The sequence below is a fragment of the Eptatretus burgeri genome, chromosome 6 (genome assembly GCF_056783735.1).
Source record: "Eptatretus burgeri isolate ZD-2024b chromosome 6, Ebu_testis_v1, whole genome shotgun sequence".
Lineage (NCBI taxonomy): Eukaryota > Metazoa > Chordata > Myxini > Myxiniformes > Myxinidae > Eptatretus > Eptatretus burgeri.
In genome coordinates this window covers 63,940,677-63,956,949 of record NC_140966.1, presented here as the reverse complement: position 1 = coordinate 63,956,949, position 16,273 = coordinate 63,940,677, and the positions used below count along the sequence as shown (strand labels likewise).

Here is a 16,273-nt window from a genome sequence, read left to right as displayed (position 1 = left end):
ACACTAATCCAACCGTGATATTCTCGTTTCCTATTTTTCATTAATTTGCTGAAAAAAAATTCCGAATTTTTTTTTCACTTGGAAGTTGTGGGTTCTGATGTGTATATAAAGGTGGAAAAAGTCTGACTTGATTCAATTTAATTCTTGGCTGAAAGGCAACAAAAGGTGAAAATTTTGAAAGGGAGTGTAGACTTTCTATACGCACTGTATATGTCGGTTTTGGCCCCATCTCAATCTCTCAATTGTGAGGAATCACTTAAACAATGAAATAATTCTCCTTTCTGGATCTGGATCTGCATCCTCACCAAAGTGGAATCAATTCGTCCTTGTCACACACCCGTGTACACCAAGTTTCGTCCGAATCCATCCCCAACTTTTTGAGATATCGTGTTGTATATCGTTGTTGGACCTATCCCTCAATGGTGAAGAATCACGTAAAAAAATTCTCGTTGCCGGATCCAGGTCCGTATCTTCACCAAAATATAATCAGTGTGTCCTTGTCACACACCGAACTTGTCCTCCAAATTTCATCAGTATTCGTCCATAACCATTTGAGATATACTGCTCACAGATGGGGGTGAAAACATAATTTTCCACCTTCGGTGGTGGAGGTAATGAGCTGCTGAATCTTCTAAATATGGTCAGAATCCGTTTCCTTGACAGAAAGTAACCACAAGATGTATGTTTTCATATTAATTTGATTTCAGATCATTGCTGTTTGGGTAAATTTTAGGGTTTGGGATATGTAATTCAAATGTGATCTTTATTAATTTATTTTAATTATGATTTATTTGTTACTTCCATCACCGAAGATGAAGGAGGTTATGTTTTCACCCCTGTCTAGCTGTCGGTTTGTTACTTACGAAATCTTTAGATTTTGTAAGTATATTGATGACTTCCGTCATCTGTTTGTGTGTTTGTTTGTAGGCACGATAACTCGAGAACGGAAGAAGCTACCAATGTCAAATTACACCACGTGATTCAGGAGGGAGATGGCTAGTGCTGATTAGATTTTGGTCAAAATCGGTCAAAGGTCAAGGTCACAGTGAGGTCAAAATTCGATTTTTGATGGTTTGGTACAGAATCATCGTAGAAACTTCTGGTTTGTGTCGCTACCTTCTCGAGAGACAGCTTTTATTAGACAAGGTCAGAGGTCAAGTTGACGATTTTCGTAAGTACCAGTCTATGACTGCTTGTTTGTCTGTTTGTGTGCAGGATATCTCAAAAGGTTGTGAACTGATTCGGATGAAATTTGGTGGGCAGGTTGGGTGTGCGACCATAACAGTTTGATTCAAGTTTGATGAATATCCAGATCTGAATCCGACTACTATAATTTTTTTCAGTGATTCTTCACCATTGAGAGATAGGGCGAAACTGATATATAGCACGATATCTCAAAAAGTTGTGGACAGATTCTGATGAAACTTGGTGGGACAGGTTGGGTGTGTGACGAGGAAGAATTGATTTGATTTTGGTGAAGATCTGGATCCAACTACTAGAAATTTTGAGTGATTCTTCACCATTGAGAGATAGGGCCAAAAACGATATGCAGCACTATATCTCAGTTGTGGACGGATTCGGACGAAACTTGGTAGACAGGTTGGGGTGTGGCAAGGAAGAAATTGATTCAATTTTGGTGAAGATCTGAATCCTGATCTGGATACGAGAATTATTTATTTTTAAAGTGATTCTTTACCATTGAGATGAGAGAGAGGGCTAAAAACGATATACTACTGTATAGCATGATATTTCATAAATGTATTGGGCTAGATATGTTCTCCTGGGTCAGGCATTGTGTGGCAGAGGTATACGCTCTCCCGAGTGCCCCTCCAGTTTATGCTGTGTCACCCATCCCTGCAGTTGTGTTGGAAAATGTTTTCTCAGAATTTGAATGCCGATTTGGATTGACTATTGTGAATGACGGATGACATGCATAAGTTTATTCATAATGCGAGAATATCTAAATGATACCATAAAAAATTAAATAAACGAAAACTTGCAAGTCTAATCCATGTAGTCGTATCAAATTTATGTCAGTATCTCGAATAACAACAAAACGATTCAACGTTCTTTTTGTACATTCTGTCCATTTTCGGACACCCTGTATTTTGCTAATGTGTGGAATTATAAAACGTGATGGTAACCCCTCTTTCCCAGTTATCAGTTTTATAAGTACTGAAGTGTATAGAGTTCCAGGGTGATAGTTGAGCATGTCAGGACCAACTAAAATGTTGAGACATTCCACTAACCCCATTGATAGCTTTAGCTTTGCTTAAAGCTGGGTTTAGCTATACTGTAGAAAATAATTATCTTTTTAAGAACTTTTTAAAAAACCACTGCCTGATATGTATTATCAAATCCACTTGACAAATAGTACATCCAGAGTCCAGCTGCTAAGCGATGGTTGACCGTTAGCCCTGCCAAAACATATTATGTGACAAGGTGATGTCATGGCAGGTGTCACGTATGTCCAATGGCACAGTGATTGCAGCACTGGAGAACCACTCACCTATAGCGAACTTGTCAGCCGTCGTCGCAGCTGGCAGCCGGCACGAGGATCTGAGCCTGCTTGGCAGTACGCATTGCCTTCGTGCCAGTGCTTTCCTGGTAAGAAAACCCTTAAAACATCGATTTGCTTGATTCATATGTTTAATTTTCATTTACTTGTATATTTAAAGAGCTAAGACTCAACATGAGTAGATGGTGGACAAATCAACCTGGTAATTGGGATTTAACCTGATTCATGATGATTAACCAGCCTCATGAGCTAAATAATCAGATGTGAATGCAAACCTTGTAATGTTTGTCATTTACACCAAGAACCTCACTCAGTAGAGTGATCCAGGCTGAACAGTTTATATTTTTTATCCCACTGATGGACCGGATCTGGTTCTGGACCTTAATCAAAATCTAATCGGCATGGCCTTGTCAACTACCCAATTCATCCACCAAATTTCATCTGAATCCATCCATAACATTTTCAGTTATCCTGCTCAGACAGACAAACCAACAGAGGTTAAACCATAACCCCTGTCCATTTTTGGTGGTGGAGGTTATAAATTGAAAGGAAAGAATTTGAGAAAAAGACTTATCGCAATAATTATTTTGTAGAAATCTCTATTAAAAGAAACCCGCACGCACAATATCTTGATCGGCTTCTGGCATATATCTTGATCAAATGGAAGATCAAGAGGGAACCCGAAGAAGTAACGAGCAAAGATGGAGTCATCAGGAAGAACTAAGATAGGATTTGGGTTTCAGCCACTACTCCACAACCCTCAAACCGTTCCATGTGCAGCCGAATGAGCCTTCCAGAAAACTTTCTGCAAGAATTCACTTCTCTTTGGAGAGATAACTCACTCGCATGACAAATAATAAAGACAAAGGTGGAATGATAAGACGAATAATTAAAACCTGAACCCCCACACGATGCCTGTGTGACGTCCGCTCAGGGAGGCTAACAATAGCAGAGTTCTCTGTGGGCATTGATGGGTCTGGAAGCATCGTGTCCAGGCCACGTGCCCTCCTCACACATGGGTGTTTTGTCCAATGCCACTATCTCTGGGGCTGTCTTCACAGGATGTCTCTTCATTGCCGCCTGAGCGTCCCAAGCTCTTCTGCCGCCGACGGTACCGAGCACACTTTTCCAAACCGAACTATTGCTTAACTGAACCACCGAACTGGACCCTGAACAGAACCACTGCCAAACTGGAACCCGAACTGGACCCTGAGCTTTTTGTGCATGTTTGTGCTTGGCAACCACAATGTAAATGTCTTCTTGCTTTTTGTGAAAGTTGTTGCTGACATAAGTGCTTGATCAAATCGATAAGGAAAGCAGAAAAGAGTTAGGATATTGATTGCAAGTGAGAATGAGTGATTGTTTTGAATGGTTGTTGATATCTGCTGCTTGTTTGTCTTCGCAGACAAATCGAAGAACAAGCACGTTTAAGATCCGACGGTGCATTGAAAAGGTTGGCGGAAACCTCGAGTGAGTACGATGCAACCAAAATGTACATAAACGCTTTCCTGGATTATTTTTGGATCTTTTTGTTCGCTGGGAATGCCTATAATGGGAAATTGTGCAAGCAACGGACTGACAAATCAGAGGGAAATTTGGAAGTTAACAGACCCTAAAATCTGGGTCTCTGAAATTTCCAGATTTTTTTTTGTTATATATATATATATATATATATATATATATATATATATATATATATATATATATATATATATATATATATATATATATATATATATATATATATATATATATATATATATATATATATATATATATATATAGACAGACAGACATAGACACTATTTCTCAGAGTTTGCCTAACTAATTATGGTGCATTTATTCACTAATTACCAAAGTAACAGTCTGATGTTTGTGCAACCAACTTCAAAGACATTATATGCTTTGGGTGAAAAGTTTATATCCCAGGCCGAAAAAGTGCAATGTTATTTTGTAAAGTAAGACCAGTTCTGCAGTATAAAGGGTATCGCATTCAATTGGTCTAAGTCTGGTAGACTCCAGGCCAACAGACTGGCATCACGGTAACAGACTGACAGCTTTTGAAAACAAGTTAAAAGGAACAAAAACTTTATTTTGCTGAGTTTTATTAACGAGCTTTGTTACTAAATGAATTTTACAGCAAGTCCGAGAGAAGACCAGACCTTCCCCCAATTCATTTGTCCACTGGAACACTGGCCTGTATGCAAAAGGATCCATGACTTACTACCCACAATGAAACACAATCACAGCACATCCGCAAAACAGCAAAATTTAAACGAGACATTTCCATCAGTTTTGATAGTTCGAATGAGATCCATGTAACTTTAAAATGAACAATAATTCAAATGGTAACAATTTTAACTCGCATGTTTTCAAGTGGTAGTGTTAGGATATGGATTCTGTTTTAGACACCTGCCCTTTTCTTTTCGGTAGGCTCTTTTGATGGCATTGAGGTCAGGAATGCTGACATGTCCATACCCGTTGAGCTGGATTGGTCCATAGAATATGAAAAGATGGGCCATGTTATTTTGCATTGCTTGAAGGCCAATTGAATGACCCTTGGAATATCTCTTTCAAAAATTTCATTTCTGCTACCTTGGAGTTTCCTTCTGTGATTGATCATACTCAACCAATGTGAAACTGGTCATCATATACAGCATGGCTTTCAACATTGAGAGCTACTTTGCCAGCTAAATCCTGACCACCTGCAGGGAGACAGATGTACAACATTGCCAGATAGTTTATTACTGGTAGCGCTAGCATTCGGAGCATTAAAGATGTGACGCTCCCACGATGCACTCTGAATGTTTTGCAAACGTAATTTTATTGACATCGACCGCCAAGACAGAATGCAGCTTCTGAGTTCCAGCAACAGCCAGAAGAGTCCTCCACTTTTCAGCGAGCTCGTTTGCCTCGAGAAATAGCAGATTCAGGAACATGTAGGACATTTATATTGGTGGCCTTGCCATTAGCAAACTCAACAAATTCTGCTGCATTTTGAATAAGTCCAGCCCAGACAGCACCTCCAGCCAAGCCATCATTTTAACCTCCATACCTTCCCCATCAGACTGCACCCTTGTCATGTGATGTGGGGAAAACAAGGGCCAGTGTGCAGTGATACCATTCCTTTTAAGGTAGGTGAGGTTTCAAAATAGGGATTTCTGCTTAAACTGGCTGGCAGCACTGTCTGAGAAGAAATGTACCTGATTGAAATTCACTTGTTCCTTGAGATTTTCAAGAATTATGTTTAAAAAGGTGTATACTGCATACTTGTCATGTCCAAGGTATTCTGTTACCAGAGAAAATGACTTCTCTTTTTTTTTTTTTCAACAACAAGCTTTTTGTTCCAAGCCACCAACCACTGTAAAAACAGTAATTTGCTTTCTTGCCCAATTGGCAGACTGGATTACATCCAGTCCTTCAATCTCATCCAGATTGAAATCCTCGAATTCATAATTTTCAGCAAAGTCCATCTGTATTGGTATTTCATCATCCGCCAATGCTGAGCCCTCCATCAAACTTTTGAAAAAAAAAAAACTCTGCTGCTTCCTTTTCACAAATGTGTGGTCCAAGAATGAATCGGTTACATATTTCAGTTCACTGAAGCCGTCAAGAACAGTTCCTTGCATCTCTACTTTTGAAGCAACCCCTTACAACACCCACTTGCATTTCAACACCCACAAGCCACATTTTCACCAGCAATTTCATCATTTGGACTCGAGGAATTAACTTTTGGCCGATGAGAACATTTGCCAAGCAATGCAGTCCTCAGCCTCCTGGTCACAAACTATCTGTTCAATGAAATATCAAAATTCAGTTTGGACAGGTACACCTTTCTCATGCAAACTTTTCAGCATTAGGCATGTATTTTCATGCAACTTACACATGTACTTTGAGAAGTGTCTGTTACTTCTTCCACGTCTCCTACGGAGTCTGTCCTTTTCCTTTATTCATGCTTTCCCTTCCCATTCAGGCGTTCACAGTACTGGCACTGCTTCTCGGCTGCAGTAAGTGACATCTTTGTAAACTTAAAAAAAAAAAACATTACAACCTGTTTTTAAAAATGATTCTACGCAAAATTACACACCCAAAAATTGGGCTGGAAGTAATAAAAATGTTCTTACAAACTAAACTGGTACAAAGTACAGTGCATGTAAAGGTTATAAAACCTGGGCAATTGGATGTACATGTCAAATCCTGATTAACATCAATGCCGAGGCCATATAGTGCAATGAAAAATGAAATCCCTCAACAGACGTTTACTTCAAATACGTCAGACGCTTATCCGATCCTTCAACACTGTGACTGTTTACACAAGATGTCCCCACACACCACTTATACATGCATATAGACAGCATGGGTTTCAGTGTATTTTAAAAAGGCACTATTTAACTGACACTGAATATTGACACCTATTTACCTCAATATTTTTTTAGCTCTTTCCAGTGATTGCTTCTGAAGTTGATCAGGACATTTTCCGTCCCAAGATGCATTTCAAAAGGAAGTTGACAAGATTTCTTGCCCCCCCCCCCAAACAACATAAGCTTCTTTCTTTTTTGTACTATTTTGGTTGGAGGGTAAACTCAGCTTCTGTGCTGTTCAGTCTGTATACAAATTTGTTGAAGTCTGTCCGTGCAGCTTTGTCAGTCTGTTACCGGAATTGTCAGTCTGTTACCATACCTTTGCTCCTCTGAGAAGAATATTTAGTGGATTAAACTGCCGTTATTAGAGTAAGCCTACTGTGGATTTGGAGAATCTTTGGTTTAAAAAAATTGTCGCAATGCCTCGTTGTGTGGAAAAACTTAATGCGTTTAATTAGTAACAGACTGAGAACTGGCAAAACCACTTAATTTTAAACGCTGACCGAGATTTCAAAAATGTACAAATGAGATTTATTTATTTTTTCTTGCTTTGTTCACAAAATAAGATCATATCAACAACATCTGATACTTTGATCGACCTGCTTTTGTAAAATATAGATTTCATTGCAGGAGATATCCTATCTTTGTAATTTGTGTTTTTGTTTTTTAGAGTGGGAGGGGGTAAATTGAATTTGCCTTTTTCCACTCCTTGTGTGCAGGTTTTAATATTAAACCACATGCATTCATACCAGATTAAATTTGCTAACGACTGATACGAAACAAGGCACTATCCATGTAATTTTCAAAAGCACCTCTCTGGTTGACATTCATATAGAATTGCTCTCATATTGGTGGACAGGTTGGGTGTGTGACAAGGATGAACTGATTAGCTTTTGGTGAAGATCCAGATCCAGATCAGACTTCTGCAATTTTAAAAGTGATTCTTCACCATTGAGAGATCGGGCCAAAAACGATATCGTACTGCTTAGCATGATATTTCAAAAATGTAATGGGCCCGATTATGTTCTCGTGGATCAGGCATTGCTTGGCGGCGGTATGCGCTCTTCCCAGAAAAAAAACCAAGTTGGGTTTTTTTTGGTTTTTTTAATCCACAGGCAGTGATGATCAAAAACATTTCACTCTCATGGAAGGATACCAGTCTTGGTCTACTTTATCGCAGACAGCTGGTTTTTGTACTTTTAGAAGCTGTCATTCCCACCTGGTGCTCATTGCTTTTTAACGAAAAAGAAAGAGTTCATTAAAATGATATATATTTATTTTTAGCCTCTTATCTGTAATGTGCATTGATTAGGTTAATTGTCACTTCCTACTATACATCCTGCTTCCTCATCTGAACTTATTGCAACATCTGTGACCTTTCCCACAACACTGATGTTTGACTCATCAGAGCCGCCATGTTTTTTTTGTTTTTTAAATAATACCTAGCTGTGTTGTCTTTGCAGCATCACCAGCACGAGAGAGTACACAGTGTATTCGATTAATGTCCTCCGAGACCACATGCAAGTATTTTTTCATTCACTATGGGCTTGGCGTGAAAGTGATTTTGCGATCTCTTGGTTTCAGGTCTCATAGTCATGGACGCAATTGATAGTTGCAATTCCACGGGGGTTTCCGCAAATCTCACGGGATAGTGAGTTGGGCAGGCGACCGTGATGGGCTGTTTTAAAATTGCTATACAGTGCGTAAGCCTTTGTAGCCACGTGAAAGGGAATATTCAATGATCCCCAACACCATTCCTAAGTTGAAGGGAAGTGTTTTAGGCTCCCACAAAAATAGACCGGGCAACGTTGGGTACCCCTGCTAGTATCTAATATATAAAGCTTTTTCTAACCACTCACTGACTGATATTAAAGTTCAGTACCTTCCGGATGACGTAGTAAGCTGAAATTTTGCTTGCCGACAGATATCAAAGTTATTACACCAGGAAAAAATCACAGAACCGTTGGAAAGCATCTTTAACTGAAAAGATAAATAAATAATGAAAAAGACACAGGTGAGCAACCTGAAACAGTGGGGAAGCACTAATTTTGTGTGCTGACAGACATCAAAGCCGATACACTGGGAAAAAAATCACAATCGTTGGACAACATCCGTAAATGAAAATGTAAATAAAACAAAAAAAAAACAAAACAAATGCAGGTGAGCAATCCAAGATGATGGGAAAGCATGGTTTGTATGCTTACACAATGTCTCAGCACACCCTGCTAGTAATATGTTGAACTCTTTCCAACCATTGAGTGACTGACTGATATTAAAGATCGGTATCTTCCGGGTGACGTAGAAAGCTGAAATTTTTTGTGCCCTTGGACATCGAAGTCGATACAGCCAACAAAAAATATTGCAGAACAATCGGAAAACATCCGTATATGAAAATATAAACCAATTTTTAAAATGCAGGTGAGCGACCCGAGACCATGAGGAAGCACGGTAATTTTGTGTGCCGATAGACATTGAAGCTGATACCCGGGCAAATATCACAGAACCGTTGGAAAGCGTCTAAATGAAAATATATAAATCCCTGCCACCATGCCACCCATGGTGCCACCCTAACTTGGGAGGTGGGAATATATATAGTATTTTTTTAAACGTTTTATATTTATTTCATTAATTTTTTTCACCTAAATCTCAAAGTTATAGTTTTAGCTTGAAAAGTTGGCATTTTTCAGGTAAAACCAGATTTCAGAATCCCAGATTTGTAGCGAGTTACCTGTATAAGCTTTGCTCGACATTGTCATTGTGTTGATGATTAAAATAATGTTGGCAGTTAGCCTATATTGTACTGTGATGTTGTGCATGAGCAAGCAAGCAAAGTTAATATTGTGTTAAAAGTTCATTTAAGTTCAATTTCATGTAATTCTCATATATCTGCCACCGTGCGTGTATGTATGTATATATATATGTATATATATATATATATATATATATATATATATATATATATATATATATATATATATATATATATATATATATATATATATATATATATATATATATATATATATATATATATGTATATATATATATATATATATATATATATATATATATATATATATATATATATATATATATATTGTTGCGAATTCGCGTGCGATCGGCCGTTCGACTCGAATGGCGGCCGCCTCGCCCACCGGAACGGACAATTCAGTCGTGACCCTCTCGGACCAACGCCGGGAGCTAGTCACGGGTGAGGGTTTAACCTCACCACGATTGTGCCAATTGCCCACCCGCACAGGATAGGGTCGCTCGCCAAATTCGATCTACGTAAGTACCTGCGCGAATGGTCGATCGGGCGATCGCACCACGCCACAGGCCGACTCCGGACACAAACCGCTTAAGCGATCCGTTCCATGCTACAGTGATAACCGAGCGGTGTTATCGTCGGCCTCGACGGTTCCGATTAATTATCGGGCGTATTAAGCCCACTACGAACCCTTTACGTGAAGCAGGATGGAGGGTCAAAGAAGAAAAGACGAAGCGAAACGGGAAAACAGTTCACACAATGCACATTTATTACGCGACACACGGAAAGCACACATATACAGCCAAACAGTCAAAATGCACATGTAGCAGTTTAAAACCAAAGAAACAACGACGCAGAGTTACTACCGACTACGCGCACACACAGCAACACTTGTACAGTTCTACTTTACAGACGGCGCCAACACACATTTACTCAAAAGCAAAGGAAAGAAGCCACCCTCATAGACAAGGGGGAAGACGGGCCTGTAGGCCAATATGCGCGCGTGACCTGAAGGAGCGGCCAGGTCCGCGAGACTGGGGGGGGGGGTCCTACCCGCGTCCGCGTGACGCGTTGGCGGACGAGCCGCAGATGTGGCCGCGTGGCTGTGCCCTGACTCCGTGCTCCTTGGCGGGTTTCGTTGGCACGATGTTTGGAGTGGGGTGGGAACGGGGCCCCCTTGTTGCACTATCTCAGCACGGGGAAAAGGGGGAATTGTTGATGCCCTGGGGGAGGAGAATGGCTGGCTGGCTTGGGTCCCGCGACGAGCGATCTCACACCGCGACCTCGTCGCCGACCGCCGTCCTTCTCGCCTCGGACCCGAGCTCCTTTGCCTCTTCCCGCAACTCTCCTCAGCCGACTGCAGAACCCAACTCGATGCCTTCGCCACCCGACTCCACTCTCTGCCACACCGATGACTCGACTCACTCTGCCGCTGCCACACTCTGCCGCTGCCACACTCTGCCGCCGCCACACTCTGCCACGATTTGCCTTGCGCTCGCCGTTTTATAGGCCGGCAGGAGAAAACAATATGCAAATTTCCGGATCAGGATGACCTTGGGGGCGGAGCCACGCTCGCCAATTGGACGGAGGAAAAGTGGGCGTGAACCTCCCCTGATCCTAGAATTTGCATATATCGATTTCACACAGACGCGCCTGGAGGTGGGGTCAAGCCGCTCCGCGCTTGCTAATTGGACGGATCAGAAGTGGGCGTGTAGCGTTCTTGATCCGAATTCTCCCTCGGAAAGGCTGCTATTTACACTCGCGGCTCGGTGCGTATCTTGAACGAGCCCAAGACAGCCCGACGCTCAGTGGTCACAGGTGGTGCGGGAATGGCTGTAGAAGGAGAGAGGTGAGGGTGGTGGAGGGTTTATCGGTGGTGGTTTGATGGTTATGGTTCCGTTTGGGAATGATGGTGATGCGATGTTTGCGGGATTGAGTTGTGAAGGTAAAGGTCATGGCTGTTGGCGTTGTTGTTGTTGTCTGAGGGTTGGAGCATGGTTGTAGTTGGTGACGATGGCTGGTGTGGTGGTTAAGGTGGTTGTTGTGTGATGGCGGTTGAGACGTGGTTGGTTCAAAATAAAGATAGAACAGAAAAACGGCTATCTCAAAGCGTCGCAGCCCGAATTAATTACATAAATTCCCTCTAAACAACGGGTTTGGGGCTAACTACACATGTACTTAGAGTTATCTCACCTACGGGCCCTGAATGGTGGTTTGCGAATATATATATATATATATATATATATATATATATATATATATATATATATATATATATATATATATATATATATATATATATATATATATATATATATATATATATATATATATATATATATATATATATATATATGAGAAATGGCCTTTTATTTCATCCCCTGATGGCTTAACAACAGAATTCTGCTTTTCTGCATTCGCTGACATCTCGATCCCTTTTATTGTTGCACATTCTCCTTTGTACATGCTGTGGTGCATTTGTGTTTTTGTTCATCTGTTGCAACCTTTGTATATCATATGTTTAATGAAGAGAAAATCAAACTTTATTGTCCCATTATTCATTGCAGCAATGATCTGGCGAATATTCTTGGTGGAATCTTGGCAGAGCCTCTTTTCTATCCTTGGGAGCTGCAAGACCTTCATCATCGCATGCGACTGGAGAAATCCATTGCTCTGCACTCGACACACATGGGTACCACTCAGTCTGTCAGCTTCTTAACCATTGATTCATCCCCTTTGCTCCTTTGGAACAGAAATGTGGAGATTTGAAAGCAATCCTTAGAATCTGGAATGTAGAGGTTTTAAATGAAATCTTTGAATCAGGAATGTAGAAGTTTTCAAGGAATCGTATTCATCCATTGTTGATCTTGTATTTTGTTTTCCTTTGCCCAATGATAGCTGTTTTAGAAGATTTGCACATGATTGCCTACAAGAACGCTCTAAGAAATTCTCTCTTCTGTCCCGACTTCATGATGGAGAAATTCACTCAAGACATGGTGTGTTTGCACACACTCCTAACACTGCAGCCTTGTTTCAGATAACAGATGTGAAACGGACACATTCTCAATTAGTTTGTTTGTTTTTAAGACTGTCATGTTCAATTGTTTTTCTTCTTGCATTTATTTCTGTAGATGATGGATTTTATCCATAATCATATCACAAGTTCTCGCCTGGCTGTCGTTGGCATCGGTGGGTTTGCTTACCTTTACTGCATACTTTGAGTGGATAAAATGGATATGTAATTTTCTTATTTTGATGTTGACCTTGCTGTGTGCATTCGCTTGTGCCTTCCATTCCCTTTCTTGGACATGCAGGTTTTTTTTGTGATGCACAAATATACTCTGTCATATTTACACCTTGCGTGCGAAGTGAAAAGCAGGGTTAAGCAATTAGTTCACCTCATTTATCTGTTGACAGACATCGGTCTGCAATTTAAGGAACTACTTTAAATTTAATTCTGTATTTTGAACACTGGAAAGCATAATTCTGAACACGAACCTACAGTTTCGCAGTACTTTTGCTCTGAATTTGGCAAAATGTCTGAAATCTCTTCCTGAGTACGCATGCATACAGAGGAGTAAGGTCATTTTTCTAGTCAGTCTGTCTCTCTGTCTGGCAGTCAAACAAAATTGAAAATCATTTCAAACACGAAACTTACTGTTTTTATGGATGTCAAAATGGACACAAATAACAGGCACAAAGAACTAATGTAACGTGTTAGATAAGGTGGTGTAAAAGACCATCAACGGTGGTAACGTTCTGAAAAAAGGTTTTTAGAAAAAAAATTCTTCAGCCAATGTAACCTTTTGTTTTATTTCAATTGAATTATATACTTGAACACTGCAGAACACAAATAGCCTTCTTGGCACTTTCAAAAACTCTCCATTTTGCAGTACAGGGAGTTTCTGACTTACGAATGCGTTACGTTCCTGAAGTCCATTTGTAAGTCGACTGGTATGCAAATCGGAAGAAGCTGCCGACAACCTTATAATATGTGTACCTGTATCCTACCAAGTTACTTCATACAAATAAAATCATTTTCCCTTGCGTTTTTACCATTATTAAACTACCTTTATGTAACAATAATGTATGTATAAAATACAACAGTAAATGATGCAATCGAACCACAAAAGAGAGAGAGAAAAAAAGGCATTTAATGTACAGTACTGGGAGGGAGGAGAAGTGGTGTACAACTGAGAGGAGGAAGGCAAGGGTGGTGAATGGGCTGGGTACTGAGAGTATCCCCCAACCCCCTTAATCCCATATTATTTCAACTAACACATTGATGAAATCACTTGCTGCCTCAATGTCAGTACTAGCAGCCTCCCCACTCGATTTAATATCATGCAAATTTGCTTATGCTTTAAAACGATCGAACCACCCTCGACAAGCCAATTTTTTTTTTTCACTTTTACTGGAACCTTCGCCATCCCGGTCACATTTGACCTTTAACTCTGCAAAAAGACTGTAAGCCTTTTCTTGAATTTCCATAAGGCTAAGTAAGCAGCACACAACACTGATTTTGGTCTTCCAACGAAACGGCAAGTTTTTCCATCAGCATTCACTGAACCCCTCTTTGCTATTATGGTAGATTGCATTGGGATAGAACCCTTCATGTGGTGGAGGATTCACTGCCTGTCCATGATGATGGTGCCCAGACGTATAATATCCAGCTTGATTTCCATTGTAATGGTGTTACACTTCTTCGAAGGGACGCCACCTTTCACATCACTTTTGCGTTTATCTGCCTTGACTACAGGTCAAATAATGTCAACAGATATGCGGGAGTACAGTAATAACACCGATACAGCACACCAGATGAACTGAAATGACAGGGAAAGCTAACAAACGAACCCCTACCCACACTGTACTTGATGCGCGAAGTGAGCTATGCTATGTATTACTACGTCTGTTCAGTTCATACGTCTGAAAGAATGTACGCAAGGTAGACCACCATAAAGTTATTTCTTATTGACAGTTGTTCGTATGTGCGGGCATTCGCAAGCCAGACGTCAGTAAGTCAGGGGACTCGCTGCACTTGGAAAAATACAGGGTGTCCCAAAAGTCACCTTGGGATTTAGAAATTAAATAACATTTGTTTTTTAATGATTTGCTTTTATTTTCTTTTCAGAATTTAGATTAACATTTGGAAATTACCCATGGAAAAATTCACAACTGAACAAAGATCCAAAATTGTGGAATTTTATTTCAAATTTCATCGATCAATTATTCTCACCCAAAGAGCATACTGCCGTCACTTCAATGCCGGAAAACCACCTTCAGATTTCATGATTCGTTGGTTGATTCAACGTTTTCAGCAATATGGATCAGTAAGTGACTTGCCACGATCTGGAAGACCATGTTCAGTCCGTTCACAGATTAATAGTGAACGTGTACTGGACAGTGTTCAAGAAGAACCAGAAACATCGATCCGCAGATGTTCTGACCAGTTGGGGATGTCTCGGATGTCACTATCGCATACTAAGAAAGGATTTGCACCTGTAACCATACAAAGTGCAGTTGGTGAAAAAGTTAAAACGGACTGATCAGACTGATCACAACGTTTAAATTACTCAGTCCAAATTCAGAGGTTGGTCAATGAAGAAAACGAATTTGTTCATCAACTGATTACGAGCGATGAAGCTCATTTCCATTTGAACGGTTTTGTGAATAAGCAGAACTGTAGGTTCTGGGGATTAGAGAATCCTAGGGCTATTCATCAACGTGAGTTGCATCCTCTTAAATGCACTGTCTGGTGTGGTGTAACGTCAGGATTATCGCCCCTTATATTTTTGAAAATGAGAATGGCAGTGCAACGACGGTCACGAATGAGCGGTATCGAGCCATGCTCGAATTTTGTGCGTCCTGCAGTGAAGGATAAACCTGAGATGTGGTTTCAACAAGATGGAGCCACTGCCCACATGGCACGAGCCACGGTGGAGCTTCTAAGGCAAATTTTTGGACACCGAATAATTTCGCGAAATTCAGAAATTTCTTGGCCATCACGTTCTCGTGATTTGACGCCTCCCAATTATTTTCTTTGGGGTTACCCAAAGGAGCGTGGAAACATCAATAAGCCCCATACAATTCAGCAGCTCAAGGACAACATTTGTACAGAAATTTGAGGGCTGCAGCCAGAGTTATTGTCCGCTGTTATGGAAAATGCTGTCGAAAGAGCCCATCTCTGCGAAGCCGAAAATGGAGGACATCTAAGCTGCATCATTTTTCATAAAGAAAATTTATCTCCATTTTGTAATTTTTCTTTTGGTGTAAAAATAATCATAAACTATTCATAAAACAAATGTTATTTAATTTCTAAATCCCAAGGTGACTTTTGAGACGCCCTGTATTTGTGCCATCTCGTACCCTGATAGCAGAGTGACTGAGATCCAGCATTCATATCGTCTCATGCCCTGAGGGCAAAGTAACTGTGAGATTCAGCATTCAGACAAATATGGTGGTGCCTATCGCTATTCGTTTTGTGCAGATATCAAAGTAAGAGTTTACAAGACCCTTCCCATGTCCTTTTTCTCAAGACTGTGTGAGGTAAACTCGAGTGCTCTTTGAAAACTCTAGTTTTCTGAAGCCATTTTTGCATATCATTTCACTCCTGTCATTGTATTTTGT

At 40.3% G+C, this 16,273-nt stretch overlaps 1 protein-coding gene across 1 annotated transcript in view; it reads left to right on the top strand.

Moving 5' to 3' along the window:
• The window catches only part of UQCRC2 (ubiquinol-cytochrome c reductase core protein 2), a 43,112-nt gene that overhangs the window by 18,536 nt on the left and 8,303 nt on the right, over nt 1-16,273 (top strand). Inside the window, exons 3-8 of the mRNA XM_085885387.1 lie at nt 2,458-2,607; nt 3,924-3,988; nt 8,343-8,399; nt 12,214-12,338; nt 12,545-12,642; nt 12,778-12,835. Coding sequence (XP_085741513.1) covers nt 2,458-2,607; nt 3,924-3,988; nt 8,343-8,399; nt 12,214-12,338; nt 12,545-12,642; nt 12,778-12,835 — 553 coding nt within the window. The remainder of the gene's footprint in view (nt 1-2,457; nt 2,608-3,923; nt 3,989-8,342; nt 8,400-12,213; nt 12,339-12,544; nt 12,643-12,777; nt 12,836-16,273) is intronic.